Below are 16,077 nucleotides of genomic sequence, written 5' to 3' on the forward strand. Positions count from 1 at the left end.
ATTCATTTGAAAGTATTTTTCAATCCTATATTCTAATGAACACAATATGAGAATCCCAAAGAAAGGGAAAAAATAGAAATAAATCATGATCAAATCTCAGAGCTATCTGCTGGAAAAAAAAACGGACAGTTGGTTATAACAGTAAGAGGGCTTCAGCTTAAAATACGCAAGTGATCCATTTGTTCATTTTCATAGGTAGTTTTATTTGGTTTTTAGAAAAATATATACAATAACTGGATCTTCAGTTCTTTTAAATAGTTTTAAATTAAAAGTATGCAAGTGAGAAGATGAGTAGATTCCCACAGAACAATACTGTTTAGTAAAGTAGCAGACAGGAATTTCTGCAGCAAGTCAAAAACATTTCTAGGAACCACAGGAACTGAGTAAGGGCAGCTTGTGGCTGTCAGCTCAGCTCAGACAACACAGTAGGAGTGAGGGGTTTGATCTTGCGTCTTTAGTTTGACTTTAAGAATGATTTACATACTTGCCTATGCTAACCACTACAGCTTTGAGTACAAACATCTGAAGGAGGGGGTGGAGGCCCTCTAGGGCCTATGCGAACAAGCTGACTGTGGTCAAACCAGAGCTTGCCTTTCAGTTTGGTATCAGCTGGATTTAGATGCATTATGATGACTTGTCAGTCACAGCTCAACTGGTAGCAGATGTAACAAAGCTCAAGGCTTGGAGTATTTGTTAATGCCATTTATTTTGGATAGACCCCTGCTTTCTCCTGGACATTCTTCTTAATGAATTCACAGTATCCAACAGTGTTTGTGAAAGCTACTTCAGTTGGGCAGCCATCTGACTTCTACAGTTTTGAGAAGCAAGGAGGCGGTAGGAGTTGCCTTAGTTTTAACTCTGCCCTTTTGCCCCTATAACCATACACTATGTACTATATACTATAGTAACTCCAGGCGTGCTTCCCTTAGGAGCATGGATCTACCCATCCACTGGTTCTAGGGCTTTTCAAGGAATCACAACCTAATCAGCGCACCAGCCAGAGGCCAGTCTGTCGTGGGATTTTCTGAGGAGCTTAAATGGAACTGGATTATAGAACTGACACCAGCAGCTACCTTCTTTCCCCACTGTTGTTCGCAGCTGCTAAGTAAGCCAAACAACGAGGCAAACGTCATGAGCACTATCAGGCTGTGGGGTTTACAAACACTTGTCAGAGTGGGAGAGAGAGGTGAAAGCAGACAGACAAGTTGGTAATAGAGCTGGAGGTTGAATTAGGAATGAGAGGAAAGAGATCGGTATTTTGTTCTCTGTTCATCTATTTCCTGCTTAGTTTTCCTGATGCAACTAAAGATCTCCTTGAAGAGCGCTTTGTATTCCGGAGGTGTCGTGGTGGTGGGGGAACTGACGGGCTCTGGTGAAACAGAGGCTGGCTCCCAGCTGCTGGTGCTGGCCTCAGGCTGGGCGTTCGTCCCGGCCAGGTCTTTGGCTAGAGCCCTGGAGGTCTGTACCGCCTTGTGGGACAGGGAGTCCTCTTCCTGCTGGCACTTCCTCAGCAGCTCCTCATACTTCACCTTCAGGGCACTGTACTGAGTGTCCACTTCATGCAGAAGGGAGATGCCCCTCTGCTTCACGGTCTTGGCCCTCCGGATGCAGGTCTCCTCGTGGCCCCTCACGATGTCCCCCCCTGCCAAGGTGCTGAGCACCGTCTCACTGCTGCTGCGCTTGAGAGGCTTTCGGTGTGCTTCCGGCACCGGCACGAACATTTCCTCCAGCAGGCTCTGGCTGTGTTCTTTGAAAGGGATGAACAGAGAGTCTGCCACCAGCTTCTCGACGCCGTTCACAAAAGGGTGCTCCAACTGCAGCATCTGCCGCATCTCTGCCACCTCAGCCTCCAATTCCAGCGCCCGCGCTCGGTAGGCGTCCGTGGCTCCCAGCTGCTGCTCCAGCTCACTGTTCTCCTTGAGCACAAGCCCATATTCCTCCTCCAGAGTCACCCGCTTCTGCCGCTCCAGGCTCAGCTGGGCCTGCAACACCGTCACTGTTTTCTTCAAGTGCTCATTTTCTTCCTCATCAGGGCTTTGCCGACTTTGCAAGGAAGTGATCTTCTCGGCAAACACATGATCATACACAAAGTGTCTAGAAGAAAAATGTTGAAAAGAACATATCACCAAAAAAAAATGTATATATGTTACACAGGTCAACTGGGAATGAAAAGAGGGAGACTTTTTAACTCAGTATTTTTGAGGAACTGTGACAGTGATCAATTTTTTGCCTATTCTACCCTAGAGCAGTGGTTAGAATGAAACTGTAAAGCTAGCAAATAAATACACGTAAGAAAACAATTTTTGTGACTGTTTTTTTTTTAACCATTAAAAGTACTACAGAGGGGCGCCTGGGTGGCTCAGTTGATTAAGCATCTGCCTTCAGCTCAGGTCATGATCCCGGGGTCCTGAGATTGAGCCCCACACTGGGCTCCCTGATCAGCGGGGCGCCTGCTTCTCCCTTTGCCTACCGTTCCCCCTACTTGTGCTGACAAATAAATAAAATCTTTAAAAAGAAAAAAAAAATAAAAGTACTACAGAACACTCATCTTCAAAGCCCAGATATATGACTGATACATGTCAAGGAAATTAGAAAGGCTCAGTGGTTCTCAACCTTGGCTGCATATCAGAATCACCTGGGCAGCTTTTTACCAGCACTTAGAGATCCTGATTTAGGCCTGAGGCACTCATTGGTATTTCTGTTTGAAAAACTCCAAAGTGACTTGATGAACAGTCAAGGTTGAGAGCCACCAAATGCAGAAGCCAGTAGCTCTCCCGTGCAGAGTCGTAGGTAACTTTTACCTGTGTTTATTTGTGTGATGATTTGTATCGGCCTTTCCCTGAGACTGAAAGTATGAGGGCAGGAACTGGGTCTATTTTGCTCACCACTCCTCATGTCTGGCATAGCACCTGCCATATAATAGGTGTTCAAGAAGTAGTTTTTTTTTTTTTTAAGATTTTATTTATTTATTTGAGAGAGCGAGAATGAGAGAGAGAGCACATGAGAGGGGGGAGGGTCAGAGGGAGAAGCAGACTCCCCGCTGAGCAGGGAGCCCGATGTGGGACTCGATCCCGGGACTCCAGGATCATGACCTGAGCCGAAGGCAGTTGCTTAACCAACTGAGCCACCCAGGCGCCCAAGAAGTAGTTTTTAAATATTCAGTCTCTTAACTCTAAAGTATAAAGGCATTTCTGTAGGAAAAAACTTGTTTTATTGATATCTCGATTTTTTCTACTCTAATGTGAAATACAACCCCAAAACCTGTAGTCTATCAGAAATACTGCACCTTAACTTAAACTAAGACCTAACACATGAAAAGCATTGAAATGAATATTCCCAAAGCTTTCAAAAATAAATTTTTGTAGAATTACTAATACCCAAAAACTCTATCAGTTGTATGTTTAAGTGGTTTTGCTCAAACCACTGGTAGTCTAATTGCCAAGTAGCATTCATAAAAGGGTACTTTTAATCTATTGGAGTCCAGGATGTGTCACAGCCATGAGATGCTCCCCTGCTCATCAATGCCACAGAAGGGCAGGCTCTTACTGGCGGAGATCGTACAGCTCTTTCAGACACGAGAAGCTGGGTGCCGATTTCTCCTGGTCACGTTTCCCCTGGCTCCTTCTTCCTTGGCCAGATGACTTCAACTCCTCCACTTGGCTCTGGAGGTGATCAATGTTGGTTTGTAGGCATTCGATTGTTTCGGTCAGACTATGAGGAACAGACAGAAGCCATTTGCTGCTTGTCATATTAAATTAAGGGCATAAGCAGTGAGTAGAGATTAGTTGCCAGCCACTCAAACTGGGCTTTCTTAATTGGAAAGGACTTCTATTTAATCTCTATTCTCCATAAAGAATTAAATTAAACCGTACCCCATATTGACTCAAACCCACCACAGCCACATTCTCTTCTAGTTTATACTAAATGACTTCCCCCTAGGGCTTCCTCAATGGATTCTAGAAAATTTACCTCAGAATCTTTTGCTGTGAGGCCTTGCTGTCAGCAACTAGCTTTTGATTTGTTTCTTCCAGTTCCCTCGCTGTGACATCTAATTGCTCATAAACCTTTGCATGCTGTTCATTCATCTGCCGTAGAAGCTCCACCTGCTTGGTCAGATACTGTAAGAGAAAATGATTGTGACCAGGTTATACATTAAACAGACAAAATACCTGCAGCGTTCTAACACCGACTCTGATTCTCTGACACCAATTGGGTATCCTACAATTCAATTCTGACACTACCTACCTGTAGTGACCCCATAGGTTAGAAGGGCTTGGTCCTATAGCACTGTCCCACCTCAGACACCAGCTCCAAGACCCAGAGACCACCTGCACTTCTTCTGACCAACCAGCTGCAAATTTGAAGGTTTCCACAATCTCCCCTCAGGTTCGATAATTCACTACAATGACTCACAGAACTCAGGAAATCACTTTACTTCCACTGACTGACTTAGGAAGAGCCACATGGGAGAGATGCACAGGGCCACGTATGGGGGTGAAGAGTAGTGCCGCGCTGCCACGCCCTCTTCAGACATACCACCCTCCCAGCACGTTCATGTGTTCCTTGTTTCAGGGTTTTATTGAAGCTTCACTGCATAGGCACAACTGATGAAATCACTGGCCATGGTGACTGACCTCAATCTCCAGCCCCTGTCCCCTCCCCCCACAGGCTGGGGGTTGGACTGATGGTTCTAACCCTCTAATAACATGGCTGTATTCCTTCTGGCAACCAGTTCCCATCATATCACTCAGGAAATTCCGAGTGTTTTAGAAGCTCTGTGCCAGGAACTAGAGACGAATTTCAAATACATGATTTTCATTATATCACAATACCACAGGTTTATGTGAAGAAAAAGTTTAAATCCCAATTAAAATACTTGTCTAATAGGAAATAAGTACAGGCCATCCTTTATATGCTTACTTTTCTGAATGCTTACCAACATCCTAGGTATCATGAGGCTGGTCTACTCTTACAAAGCATAATACATGCATAAAATTAATATTCAACAAGAAAATCTAAAGTGAGACTGACAACCCCACAAGAGAAAAAGCAATGGAACACATGATCGACGTTTAAGCAAAAATACCATGTTTTACAGAAATAAAGCCTAAAGTAGAGAATTTTAGATGACTTTTTGCTTGAAAAAAGATCAAATTTTTTCTCCACATAAGCCATTCTGGACCAAAAAATTGGGAAAATAACATTAATTTAACCAGAAGGAGATATTTAGCTTACTATGATTCAAAGACTCTTGTTATTTTTAATATTGTGAGAGCGTTATCACCATAATCCTCCTCATTCATGAGAAATTTGCCAGATTATTTATTCTCGTAATGCTAAAATTGCTTTCTAAATGGCCAAGGATAAAGGGGAATAATCACAGTCTTCATGCCTCAGTGTTAAATTACATTGATTCCTACTCAACTCTACCAGAAGACAAAGAAACACAGTATATATTTCAAATGAAATATTCATAATATTTCCCTGGAACACAACTAGAAAGAGGAAAAAAGGTAGGTTCGAAGCATCACCAATGATCAAATGGTAATAGACCAAAGACACAGCTTTAAATTCATTCTATCATCTACCTACCTACCTACCTACCTATCTATCTATCTAGGCTCCATGCCCCGTGTGGAGCCCAATGTGGGGTCTGAACTCACAACCCTAAGATCAAGACCTAAAGAGTCAGACACTTAACTGACTGAGCCACCCAGGTGCCCCAAGACATGACTTTTATTTTTTAAGATTGATTTATTTATTTGAGAGAGCATGCGTGCGCACAGGGGAGGGGCAGAGAGAGAGAGGGGGTCTTAAGCAAGACTCTGACCTGAAAGTGGAGCCCAATCTCACAACCCTGAAATCATGACCTGAGCCAAAACCAAGAGTCAGACACTTAACCGACTGGGCCACCCAGGTGCCCCAAGAAAAGTGTTTTTAAAGTCATGTCTTGGGTACCTGGGTGGCCCAGTCAGTTAAGCATCTGACTCTTGATTTCAGTTCAGGTTGTAACCTCAGGGTCGTAAGATTGGGCCCTGCACTGGGCTCCACGCTCAGTGCAGAGTCTGCTTGGGATTCTCTCTCCTCCTCTGCCCTTCCCACTTTCACTCTTTCTCTCAAATAAATAAATCTTAAAAAAAAACACAAAAGAATACAACCACTTTTCTTGGGGCTTTTTATACTACTATACAGTTGATCCTTGAACACATGGGGTTGGGGCACCAACTTCCATACAGTCGAAAATCCATGTATAACTTTTGACTCCTCCAAGACTTTAATAGCCTACTATTGACTGGAAAGCCTTACTGAGAACATAAACAGTTGATTAACATATTTTGTATGTTTATATGAATTACATACCATATTCTTACAATAAAGTAAGCTGGAGAAAAGAAAATGTTAAGAAAATCATGAGAAGGGACACCTGGGTGGCTCAGTGGGTTAAGCGTCTGCCTTCCACTCAGGCATGATCCCAGGCACCTGGGATCGAGCCCCCCGCCCCAAATCGGGCTCCCTGCTCAGTGGGGAGTCTGCTTCTCCCTCTCCCTCTGCCCCCTCCCCATGCTAGCGCTCACTCTCCCTCACATAAATAAATCTTAAAAAAAAAATCATGAGGAAGATAAAATACATTTACACTACTGTTCTCTATCAGAAAAAAATCCTTGTGTAAGTGGACCCACACAGTTCAAACCTGTGTTGTCAAGGGTCAACTGTACAACTGTATTTGCAAAGCTAACAGACTTATTTCAAAGAATGTGCTAAATGATTTTCAGTGGGCTCTTTAAATGACAATGTGGCAAAGTTGAATAAAAGCTTATGTGACCTTTTTAAAAATCTAGTTATGTAACTTGGTGCAACGTGTTGAGAAAACACTTAACTGTTATTACTTCAACTTTCTCATCCGAAACTCTCAGGGCCAAAAATGTTTTTGGAAATGTCTTTAAATTTTAGAAAGACAACATGGCACACACACCATACACTTTATAACATCCTCAGTGAGGTATGGGCAGCACTTTGTAATTGAGCATTAATATTTCTGCATTGAAAAGTATGAATAGGGGCGCCTGGATGGCTAAGACGTTAAGTGTCTGCCTTCGGCTCAGGTCATGATCCCAGGGTCCTGGGATCGAGCCCCCCATCAGGCTCCCTGCTCCACAGGAAGCCTGCTTCTCCCTCTCCCACTCCCCCTGCTTGTGTTCCCTCTCTCGCTGTGTCTGTCAAATAAATAAATAAAATCTTAAAAAAAAAAGTATGAATAAGGATTATAAACAGCCTCACACCATCAGTTCAGGTCAGGGTTTGCTGCTAAATGAATTTGCTGCAAGCTTAAGAAAAAAAATAATCTTGTTTTACAGAGCCTTTTGGGTTCAGAATTGAAAATAAGGGGTTGTGGATCGATGACTAACCTATCTTGTAGGACTTAAAAGTACTGAATAAGGTAAGTGAGCACACACCAACCACAGTCCCTATAGAAACTTGTGTTTATTCTTCACTCCCTCAGCACCCATCAGCTTCTCCTAGGAGTAGGCCCTGAACCCTGCCCTCCGGCTAGCAATGTCAGAGCAGGTTCCTGTCACTAATGGGAAGGTGTTCAATCTCTTAGGAACAAAGGTTTAGAATACAGGAATACATATAATAGGTACAGAAATTTCACAAGCTACTTTTATATCAAGTATAGGTCTCAAGTATTATTTGGGACTGACTGACAACAACTGAAAAAAGGTTAATGAATAGACCAGACACTAATTATTAATTTACGACGAGCTGTCTCTGCCCAATGACTGGAATATTCACATCCTCTTAAGACACACCTGCCTCGTAAAAGGCAAGTGAGAGGTTGATTCCCACAGAAAACTTTTGGTGGGCCCAAGATCAGAGAAAAGAGCCTGGTGGGAGGCAGCAATAGCTGAGAGCACAGCCTCTGGGGTCAGAATTTGGTTTGAAGTTCTGCTTCACCACTTCTAACCGGGTGACCTTTGGCAAGTAGCTTAATTTTTCTCAGACGAGATTTCCTCATCATCTATCTCACAAGGGTTGCTGTAAGGTTCAAGTGTGTGAAGGGTTCAGCATGGCATGGGCATATGGTAAAACTGCGCAGTAAGAGGCAGCTATTGTCATCTTACCTACAGTTATAGTTCAAAGACTTTCAGTGTGCTAAGATTCATCTGGGGGCTTTATTAAACTATGGGAACCTGGGCCCCTTTCCTCTAAAATTCTGACTCAATGAGACTGGGGTAGAGCCAGCACTCTGCATTTTCAGCAAAACCCCCAGGTGATGTCAGTCCAAGTGGTCCATGGATCACACTTATTAGATGTTGATCTTGGACATGGAGACTAATGTCTCTTTCTCTTGGGTCCAGGAAGCATCAGCATTCACTTGGATCAACAATGATTCTTTTTTTTTTAAGGTTATAATTCTTGCCTATTTTTTAAATTTTATTGTTATGTTAATCACCATACATTACATCATTAGTTTTTGATGTAGTGTTCCATGATTCATTGTGCATAACATGCAGTGCTCCACGCAGAACGTGCCCTCTTTAATACCCGTCACTAGGCTAACCCATCCCCCCACCCCCTCCCCTCTAGAACCCTGTTTGTTTCTCAGAGTCCATAGTCTCTCATGGTTCATCTCCCTCTCCGATTTCCCCTTCATTTTTCCCTTCCCCCCCCTTTTTTTAACATATAATGTATTATTTGTTTCAGAGGTACAGGTCTGTGATTCATCAGTCTTGCACAATTCACAGCGCTCACCATAGCACATACCCTCCCCAATGTCTATCACCCAGCCACCCCATCCCTCCCACCCCCCCACCACTCCAGCAACCCTCAGTTTGTTTCCTGAGATCAAGAATTCCTCATATCAGTGAGGTCATGATACATGTCTTTCTCTGATTGACTTATTTCGCTCAGCATAATACCCTCTAGCTCCATCCATGTCGTTGCAAATGGCAAGATGTCTTTTTTGATGGCTGCATAATATTCCATTGGATCAACAATGACTCTAAGCTTAATGTTTACCGCTTCCCTCAAGAGTTGTAGCTCTTCACTAAGATGAAGCGATATAACTGTCCCAGCAGCCTTCTTTACCAGCTCCATGTCATATGTTCTTACGATCACACTTCGCCACAGTAACACATTAGCTGTCTTGACCTTATGTGCTGCTTCCTCAGTCTACCCAAATACGGACTCTTTACACTTTACAAATAGCTAATTTTATCTACTATGTTTTTAAAACTTTTTATTATGGATAATTTCAAACATATAAATGGGAAAAAGTGGTTTAATGAGCCCTCATCTATCCATCATCCAGTTTCAACAATTATCATCAATCTTGTTGCATCTCTACTTTTCTTCTCTCATCTCCAATCATTTTAGAGCAAATCCAAGACATCTTAAGTCATATATACATATTCATATATTTCTAAGAGAAAAGACTTTTCATTTTAACTACAATTTTAATCATACCTAAAAGAACCCCAATAATCCCTTACTATCATCTATTTGTGTTTCAGTGTAAATTAATATTTCCCAACCGTCTCTTAAGTGGCTCTTTCAGCTTCACCAGGTAGCTACTGACTCATCCTTATTTCACACTCAGCGTACCTTTACCCTAAAACTGTGGAGTTGTCTCACTCTAAGCAAGTTCCCCCTTCCTTTCGGGGATGTGTTTTTCCTGGGTGGTTCCATCTAATCCAGCAGTTCTTAACCTGAGGTCCACAGACAGAACTGAGAGCATCTGTGAATTTGGATGAGCGAGAAGTTACATCTTCATTTTCTCTAATTTCTGACACTTAACACCTCCTTTGATTTTGAATGGAGGCAACGAGCCATCAGTAGTATGAGGGTGTACCTAGGACTTCATCACCGATAGAAATCACAGGTATTTTCATATCATATGAAAGTGGTTGCAGAAATCTTGATTTATTGGTTATACTCATCACTATTTGAAATTAGTTTTTAGATTGACAATTATATCCTGGTATTTAATCTATTAATAACAAAACATATTTCCATATCACACATTTATTTTTTCAGTATTTTTTCTTCAATATTTTGATAGGCATTTCAATTTAAGAGATTCCCTTTTATTCTATATATTTTAAGAGGATCATCACAGACCTCACCAGACAGCCAAAGGGATCTATGGCACAATAATGGTTAAGAACTCTGATTGTCCTTTAGGCCTCTGTTCAAACATAACCTCTTCAGAAGCCTTTCCAGACTACCCTGTCTCAAGCAGCACTCCTCCCAAGGCACCTTATTAATTTCCTTCAAAACAATTAGCACAATAAACAACCAAAGTGTTTGTTAGTGTCCAGTCTTTCTAACCCTCCTTGAAAAGGGAAGCCTCTTCTCTCTCTAGTCCATTTAGCACAATTCCTGACATAGTAGGGATTAAAAAAATATTGGCTAAATGGCAGTTTTTTTTCTTCCTTTTAAGTAGGCTCCACCCCCTCATGACCCTGAGATTAAGAGCCACATGCTCTGAGCCAGCCAGGCACCCCAAAATGGCAATTTCTAGACCTCTATTTACAACAGCTTATCGTGCTCTATACCACAACTAAGACTGCTGAAATGTTGAGACTTAATTGAAAGATTCTAAGAAGGGCTTTGGTTATAACCCTCTTGGGAAAAGGTCCCAATAGTCACTAATTCCTTCCCCTCTTGCCCCATTTATAGACTTCTCTGTATTTATTCCCATGGCACAGATACCTCCCAGTAATCTGAAAGACATAATTCCTACCAGCTATTATGTGGGCCCAAAATTGTTGCCCCCTTTTATTTATTTAAAGATTTTATTTATTTGACAGAGAGAGAACAAGCAGGCGAAGTGGCAGTCAGCGGGAGAGGGAGAAGCAGCCCCCTCTGCCCCCCTGCCCCCGCTGAGCATGGAGCCCGATGTGGGACTCAATCCCAGGACTCTGGGATCATGACCTGAGCCGAAGACAGGTGCTTAACTGACTGAGCCACCCAGGGACCCCATTGTCCTCTTTTAAAGATATAATAATGTTCAAATTAGAGTTGTGGCCAATATAAAGGAAACAAGTAAATATGCAAATAAAGTACAAAGAGGCTACAGCAGTCCCCCCTTATCCACTGGGGATACATTCCAAGACTCCGAGTAGGTGCCTGAAACCATGGATAGCACTGAACCCTAAATATATGACTATGTTTTTCCCCCTACACATACATACATACCTATGATAAAGTTTAATTTATAAATTTGGCACAGCAAGAAATTAATAATAAAATGGAACAATTAGGGTGCCTGGGTGGTTCAGTCATTAAGTGTCTGCCTTCGGCTCAGGTCATGATCCCAGGGTTCTGGGATTGAGCCCCACATCGGGCCCTCTGCTCAGCAAGGAGCCTACTTCTCCCTCTGTCTGCCGCTCCCCCTCCTTGTGCTCACTAGCTGTCAAAAAAATTCAAAAAATCTTAAAAAAAAAAAGGAACAATTATAGCAATATGCTGTAATAAAAGTTACGTGAATGTGGTCTTGCTCAAAAGATCTCATTGTGCTTATGATGACGTGAGATGATAAAACACCACGTGATGAGATAAGTAAGGTGAGTGACACAGGCGCCATGACAGAGTGTGAAGCTACCAGGGACCTTCTGACCATGTGATGGAAGAAGAATGAATCATCTGCTTCTGGATGGGGGCTGACCACACAACTGAAACTTTGGAAAGTGCAACCAGACTTGGGGGGTGGGGAGGACTAGTGTATTAAAAAAAAAAAACACTACAGTAAGTCCCCCTCGTTTGATATATAAACCTGTGATAAAAACGCAATGAAACCATTTATGAAGAGTTTATGATGTTTTGGTCTTAGAGGACTTGGCTTTAAGGACAATCTAAAGAATGGCAGGGAGCTTGTTTTCACATGGTAGGAGTTTAATCTTATTAAATCAAAACTAATCAGAAAAGCCCTTTACTCCTCCATCCAAGAAATCTGTAATAGGTTACCTAACAAAGAAGTCTGACTAACTTGGTCAGCAACTTAAAAGAAAAATTATTAGCTTTCTCAGCAAGGCCAGAAAATCAGAACTCTGTGTGGTCAGACACTGCTTTAATGTTTGGCCTCCAAAGTTTCAAATTAGTATTTTTCAAATTTTTCTGAATGTAGAAGGAAATGGGTTAGTTGATTTTCTACCCTTCATTTAAAGGTACAGATATGCTTCTAATGTTCTGGTTTTCTTCATTCAGAATCTTTGATACACAGCCTCAAATGAATCTGACAGGACTGCCAAGATCCCAAAATTCAAGTGCCAAAAACTGCTCAAGTACAAAAGCATCTGTCATAGTAAATAGCAGAAAGGGAGACATTTAAGCAAAACATGGGGAGGGGAACACGAGCATAGCAAAAAACACAGGCAAAAATGTCAATTTTATAGGCCAGAGTATCAAAGTTTAAGTTCCATGAGTTATCGCACATGTGTCTTGGAATTTGTGTAGGATGCCACCTTGGCTAGGAGTACAAGGTTCAGGTTATGCACAAAAGCTATAAACAGGTCACCTTAACAACTGAGGCAAACCTTTAAAAAAGAAAGTAAGATTATATTACCTATTTGTAACTGCAGAACCTTGACCTGGAATGCAGGAAAAGATAGACACAACCCCAACTAAAAACACGTAAGGAATGGAATGGAAATTTGGCTTTTAGGCAGTGTTGGGATTATCCTTATATTAAGGATTACCACCCAAATCCTCTGAATTTAGTATCAAAATGACCTTCTACAATACTGAAGAAATATTTCCTATTACCTTTGAAAAACCTCTTTTCCCTAATTAAAATATTTTATTTTCCCTGTAGGAAATTTTAAGGAGGAAAAGAAGGGTATGAATATGAAAATAAAAACCATCTATAATATAATCTCACTATTAAAAGCTTGGCTAAGACCAATTTTCCAGTAATTGAAAAGGATTTATTTTTTTCTAAATTAAGATTCTTTCATTACTAAAGTTCTTATAACACGGATAAACTGTGCAACAACTTATAGTCTAAGATACATACTTATATTAACTTCATCCCCCAGAACAACCCTGTGCCAATGTAGAGCAAGCACTGTTATCACCATTACACAGCAGAGCAAACATGGTTTGGAGAGGTGATGCACATGCCTAAAGTCTCTAGCTATTTGCCATAGAATCGAGGGCTTAAACCTGAATCTTCTAATGCTGAAGACAGAGCTCCTTCTATCACCTTAAAAAAATCTCCAGAGGTGGAAACCCACAGTTTAGGAATCATTAAAAGTGCTTTGCAAATTATTTATCTGTTCCTCTCTTAAGATACTGATTTCAAGGGGGCCCCTGGGTGGCTCCGTCGTTAAGTGTCTGCCTTCGGCTCAGGTCATGATCCCAGGGTCCTGGGATCGAGCCCTGCATCGGGCTCCCTGCTCGGCGGGGAGCCTGCTTCTCCCTCTCCCACTCCCCCTGCTTGTGTTCCCCTCTCTCGCTGTGTCTCTCTCTGTCAAATAAATAAATAAAATCTTAAAAAAAAGACTTTAAGGAAAGAGAGTATCAACCAGTAAAGAGGGGTGCCTGGGTGGCTCAGTCGTTAAGCGTCTGCCTTCGGCTCAGGTCATGATCCCAGGGTCCTGGGATCGAGTCCCGCATCGGGCTCCCTTCTCGGTGGGAAGCCTGCTTCTCCCTCTCCTACTCCCCCTGCTTGTGTTCCCTCTCTCGCTGTAGCTCTCTCTGTCAAAGAAGTAAATAAAACCTTAAAAAAAAATACTGATTTCAAGGGGTGCCTGGCTGTCTCAGTTAGTAAAGAATGTTGACTCTCACATCTCAGGGTCATGAGTTCAAGTCCATGCTGGGCACAGTGCCTACTTAAAAAAAAAAAAATAAAGGATACTGATTTCAACAAGTATTTACTGATGATCTACTATGTGTGAAAGACCATGGATAAACACAGCAACAGCCTTCAACGTTGCAATGGGAAATAGATGGGGGCTGAGGGGGCTAGAACAAATTAATAAGCATACAGTAGAATATTGATAAATGTAGTAAAGGAAGCATAAAATGCTTTAAAATTTCCAAGGAAGACATAAACTCTTGAAACAAGGGATGCCCTGAAGACCACACTACTTTAAGTGGTAGTAACAAGTCCTGTAGGAATAATGCAGGTTTCCAAACAGAGATGCAACAAATACATTAGGCTGTAAGCTTGCTTACATGATTGTAGGAATCTTTAAGAGAATCCGATTATGTCTGATGGTGTCAGATCTCATTACTCTCCAAAGCTTCTCTCCTCCCTCCTCATCCAGGAGAGAAAAACTTGCTCTGGAATCTTGAAAAATTAGACGATTCACATCAACACTGAATAAAAGTCACACAGGCTATAGGCATCTCTGAAGCTAATCATTACTTTCAATAGTTTAATTTCTTTTTCATTAAAAACAATTACTAAGGGGCGCCCAGGTGGCTCGGTTGGTTAAGTGTCTGCCTTTGGCTCAGGTCATGATCTCAGGGTCCTGGGATGGAGCCCCATAGCGGGCTCCCTGCTCAGTGGGGAGCCTACTTCTCCCTCTCTTCTGCCCCTCCCCCCCTCGTGTGCGCATGCACGTTCTCGATCTCTCTCTCAAATGAAATCTTTAAAACAAAACAAAACAGGGCACCTGGGTGGCTCAGTCAGTTAAGCATCTGCATTCAGCTGGGGTCATGATCCCAGGGTCCTGGGATCAATCCCTGCATCAGGTTCCCTGCTCAGTTGGGAAGCCTGCTTTTCCCTCTCTGTGTGCGCTCTTTCTCTCTCTCTCAAATAGAATCTTTAAAAAAAAAAAAAAAAAACCAATAAAAAATACTGATCAATTTTTTTTAAAGACTTTATTTATTTGAGAGAATGAGAGATAGAGAGCACAAGAGGGAAGAGGGTCAGAGGGAGAAGCAGACTCCCTGCCGAGCAGGGAGCCTGATGTGGGACTCGATCCCAGGACTCCAGGATCATGACCTGAGCCGAAGGCAGTCGCCTAACCAACTGAGCCACCTAGGCGCCCAATACTGATCAATTTTTATGAGGATTATTTGAAACCCACTCAGAGTCTTTGAAAGCACACTTGTAGTTCTACTTACAAAATACCCTTGACAGTTTCCTGGTCGTCTATTTCTATAATGCCTATAACATGTCACAGTTTGGGGGATTTTATCCTATTTTCGCCAGTTCTGCACAGTTCCTTATCCACTCTTAGTAGTTTGTTCCAGTACTATTCTTCTGGATTGTCTCATTTCAAATTTTTCTGGGTGGTAGGATAAGGACTGACTTTCTGGTTTTCAACTATATATTTTTCTAACTTTAAAAAAATGATCATGTATAACTTGTCTAGTCAGGAAAAGTCCCAATAAACATTCTGAAAAGTTGGTTTAAAACTTGTACAAGTGGTAAAGTTCAAATAGGCTAAACTAATCTAAATGTTAGAATCCTGGTTAGTGGGAGTGAGAACTGGCAGAGCTGATAATGTTCTCATTTCTTATCTGGGTGTTGGTTGCATCAGTACATTTACTTTATAAAAACTCATTCAACTATATATTTAGGAACTGTACTTTTTCCTATATGCATATTTCAATAAAAAGTTTACTTAAAAGAGAAAACAACTGACATAAGGTTTGAATTAAAGAAAGAGCCCTTATAAAGCTGAGGGGGTTCCTGAAGGTTACAATAAGAAGCACATAATGCAAGGGTCACCTTTTAGTAGGGAATTAGGCTCTTTGGCTGCCTGCTTCCTTTTATAAGAGCATCAAGCTTTCCTTGTTTTAGACTACTGGAAGTCTATATTGTGACGTGAGTCTGCACAGGAACAGATGTGACCTGAGCAGGCAATAAGGCCAGTTTGGGCTGTGAGTGTGGGGGGTGGGTAGGGTTTTCTGGCTGATAAGCAGGCTTAACCAGCACTGCCATTTCATCTCCCCATTTTGTCCCATCCTCACTGACTTTCATAAAGTGATTTATAAACATGAAGAAAGCCAACTGCAATGGTAGAGAAGAAATCTATGAAAGTGTGGTTCTCAGTCAAAACACAGCTTTGGATTAAGAGTAAAATGTTGAATGCTACAATGCTTGGATCTATGAACTAG

At 41.9% G+C, this 16,077-nt stretch overlaps 1 protein-coding gene across 1 annotated transcript in view; it reads right to left on the reverse strand.

Moving 5' to 3' along the window:
• Positions 1-196: 196 nt before the first annotated feature.
• The window catches only part of CDR2 (cerebellar degeneration related protein 2), a 28,277-nt gene continuing 12,396 nt past the window's right edge, over positions 197-16,077 (reverse strand). The window contains exons 3-5 of the mRNA XM_028090447.2: positions 3,970-4,118; positions 3,547-3,711; positions 197-2,094 (exon numbers count right to left, since the gene is read on the reverse strand). Of these exons, the coding sequence (XP_027946248.1) occupies positions 1,230-2,094; positions 3,547-3,711; positions 3,970-4,118 (1,179 nt within the window). The 3' untranslated portion in view covers positions 197-1,229. The remainder of the gene's footprint in view (positions 2,095-3,546; positions 3,712-3,969; positions 4,119-16,077) is intronic.

This window comes from Eumetopias jubatus, unplaced genomic scaffold (genome assembly GCF_037043125.1).
Source record: "Eumetopias jubatus isolate StellerSeaLion01/CBP00866 unplaced genomic scaffold, mEumJub1_p1.0 scaffold_12, whole genome shotgun sequence".
Classification (NCBI taxonomy): Eukaryota; Metazoa; Chordata; class Mammalia; order Carnivora; family Otariidae; genus Eumetopias; species Eumetopias jubatus.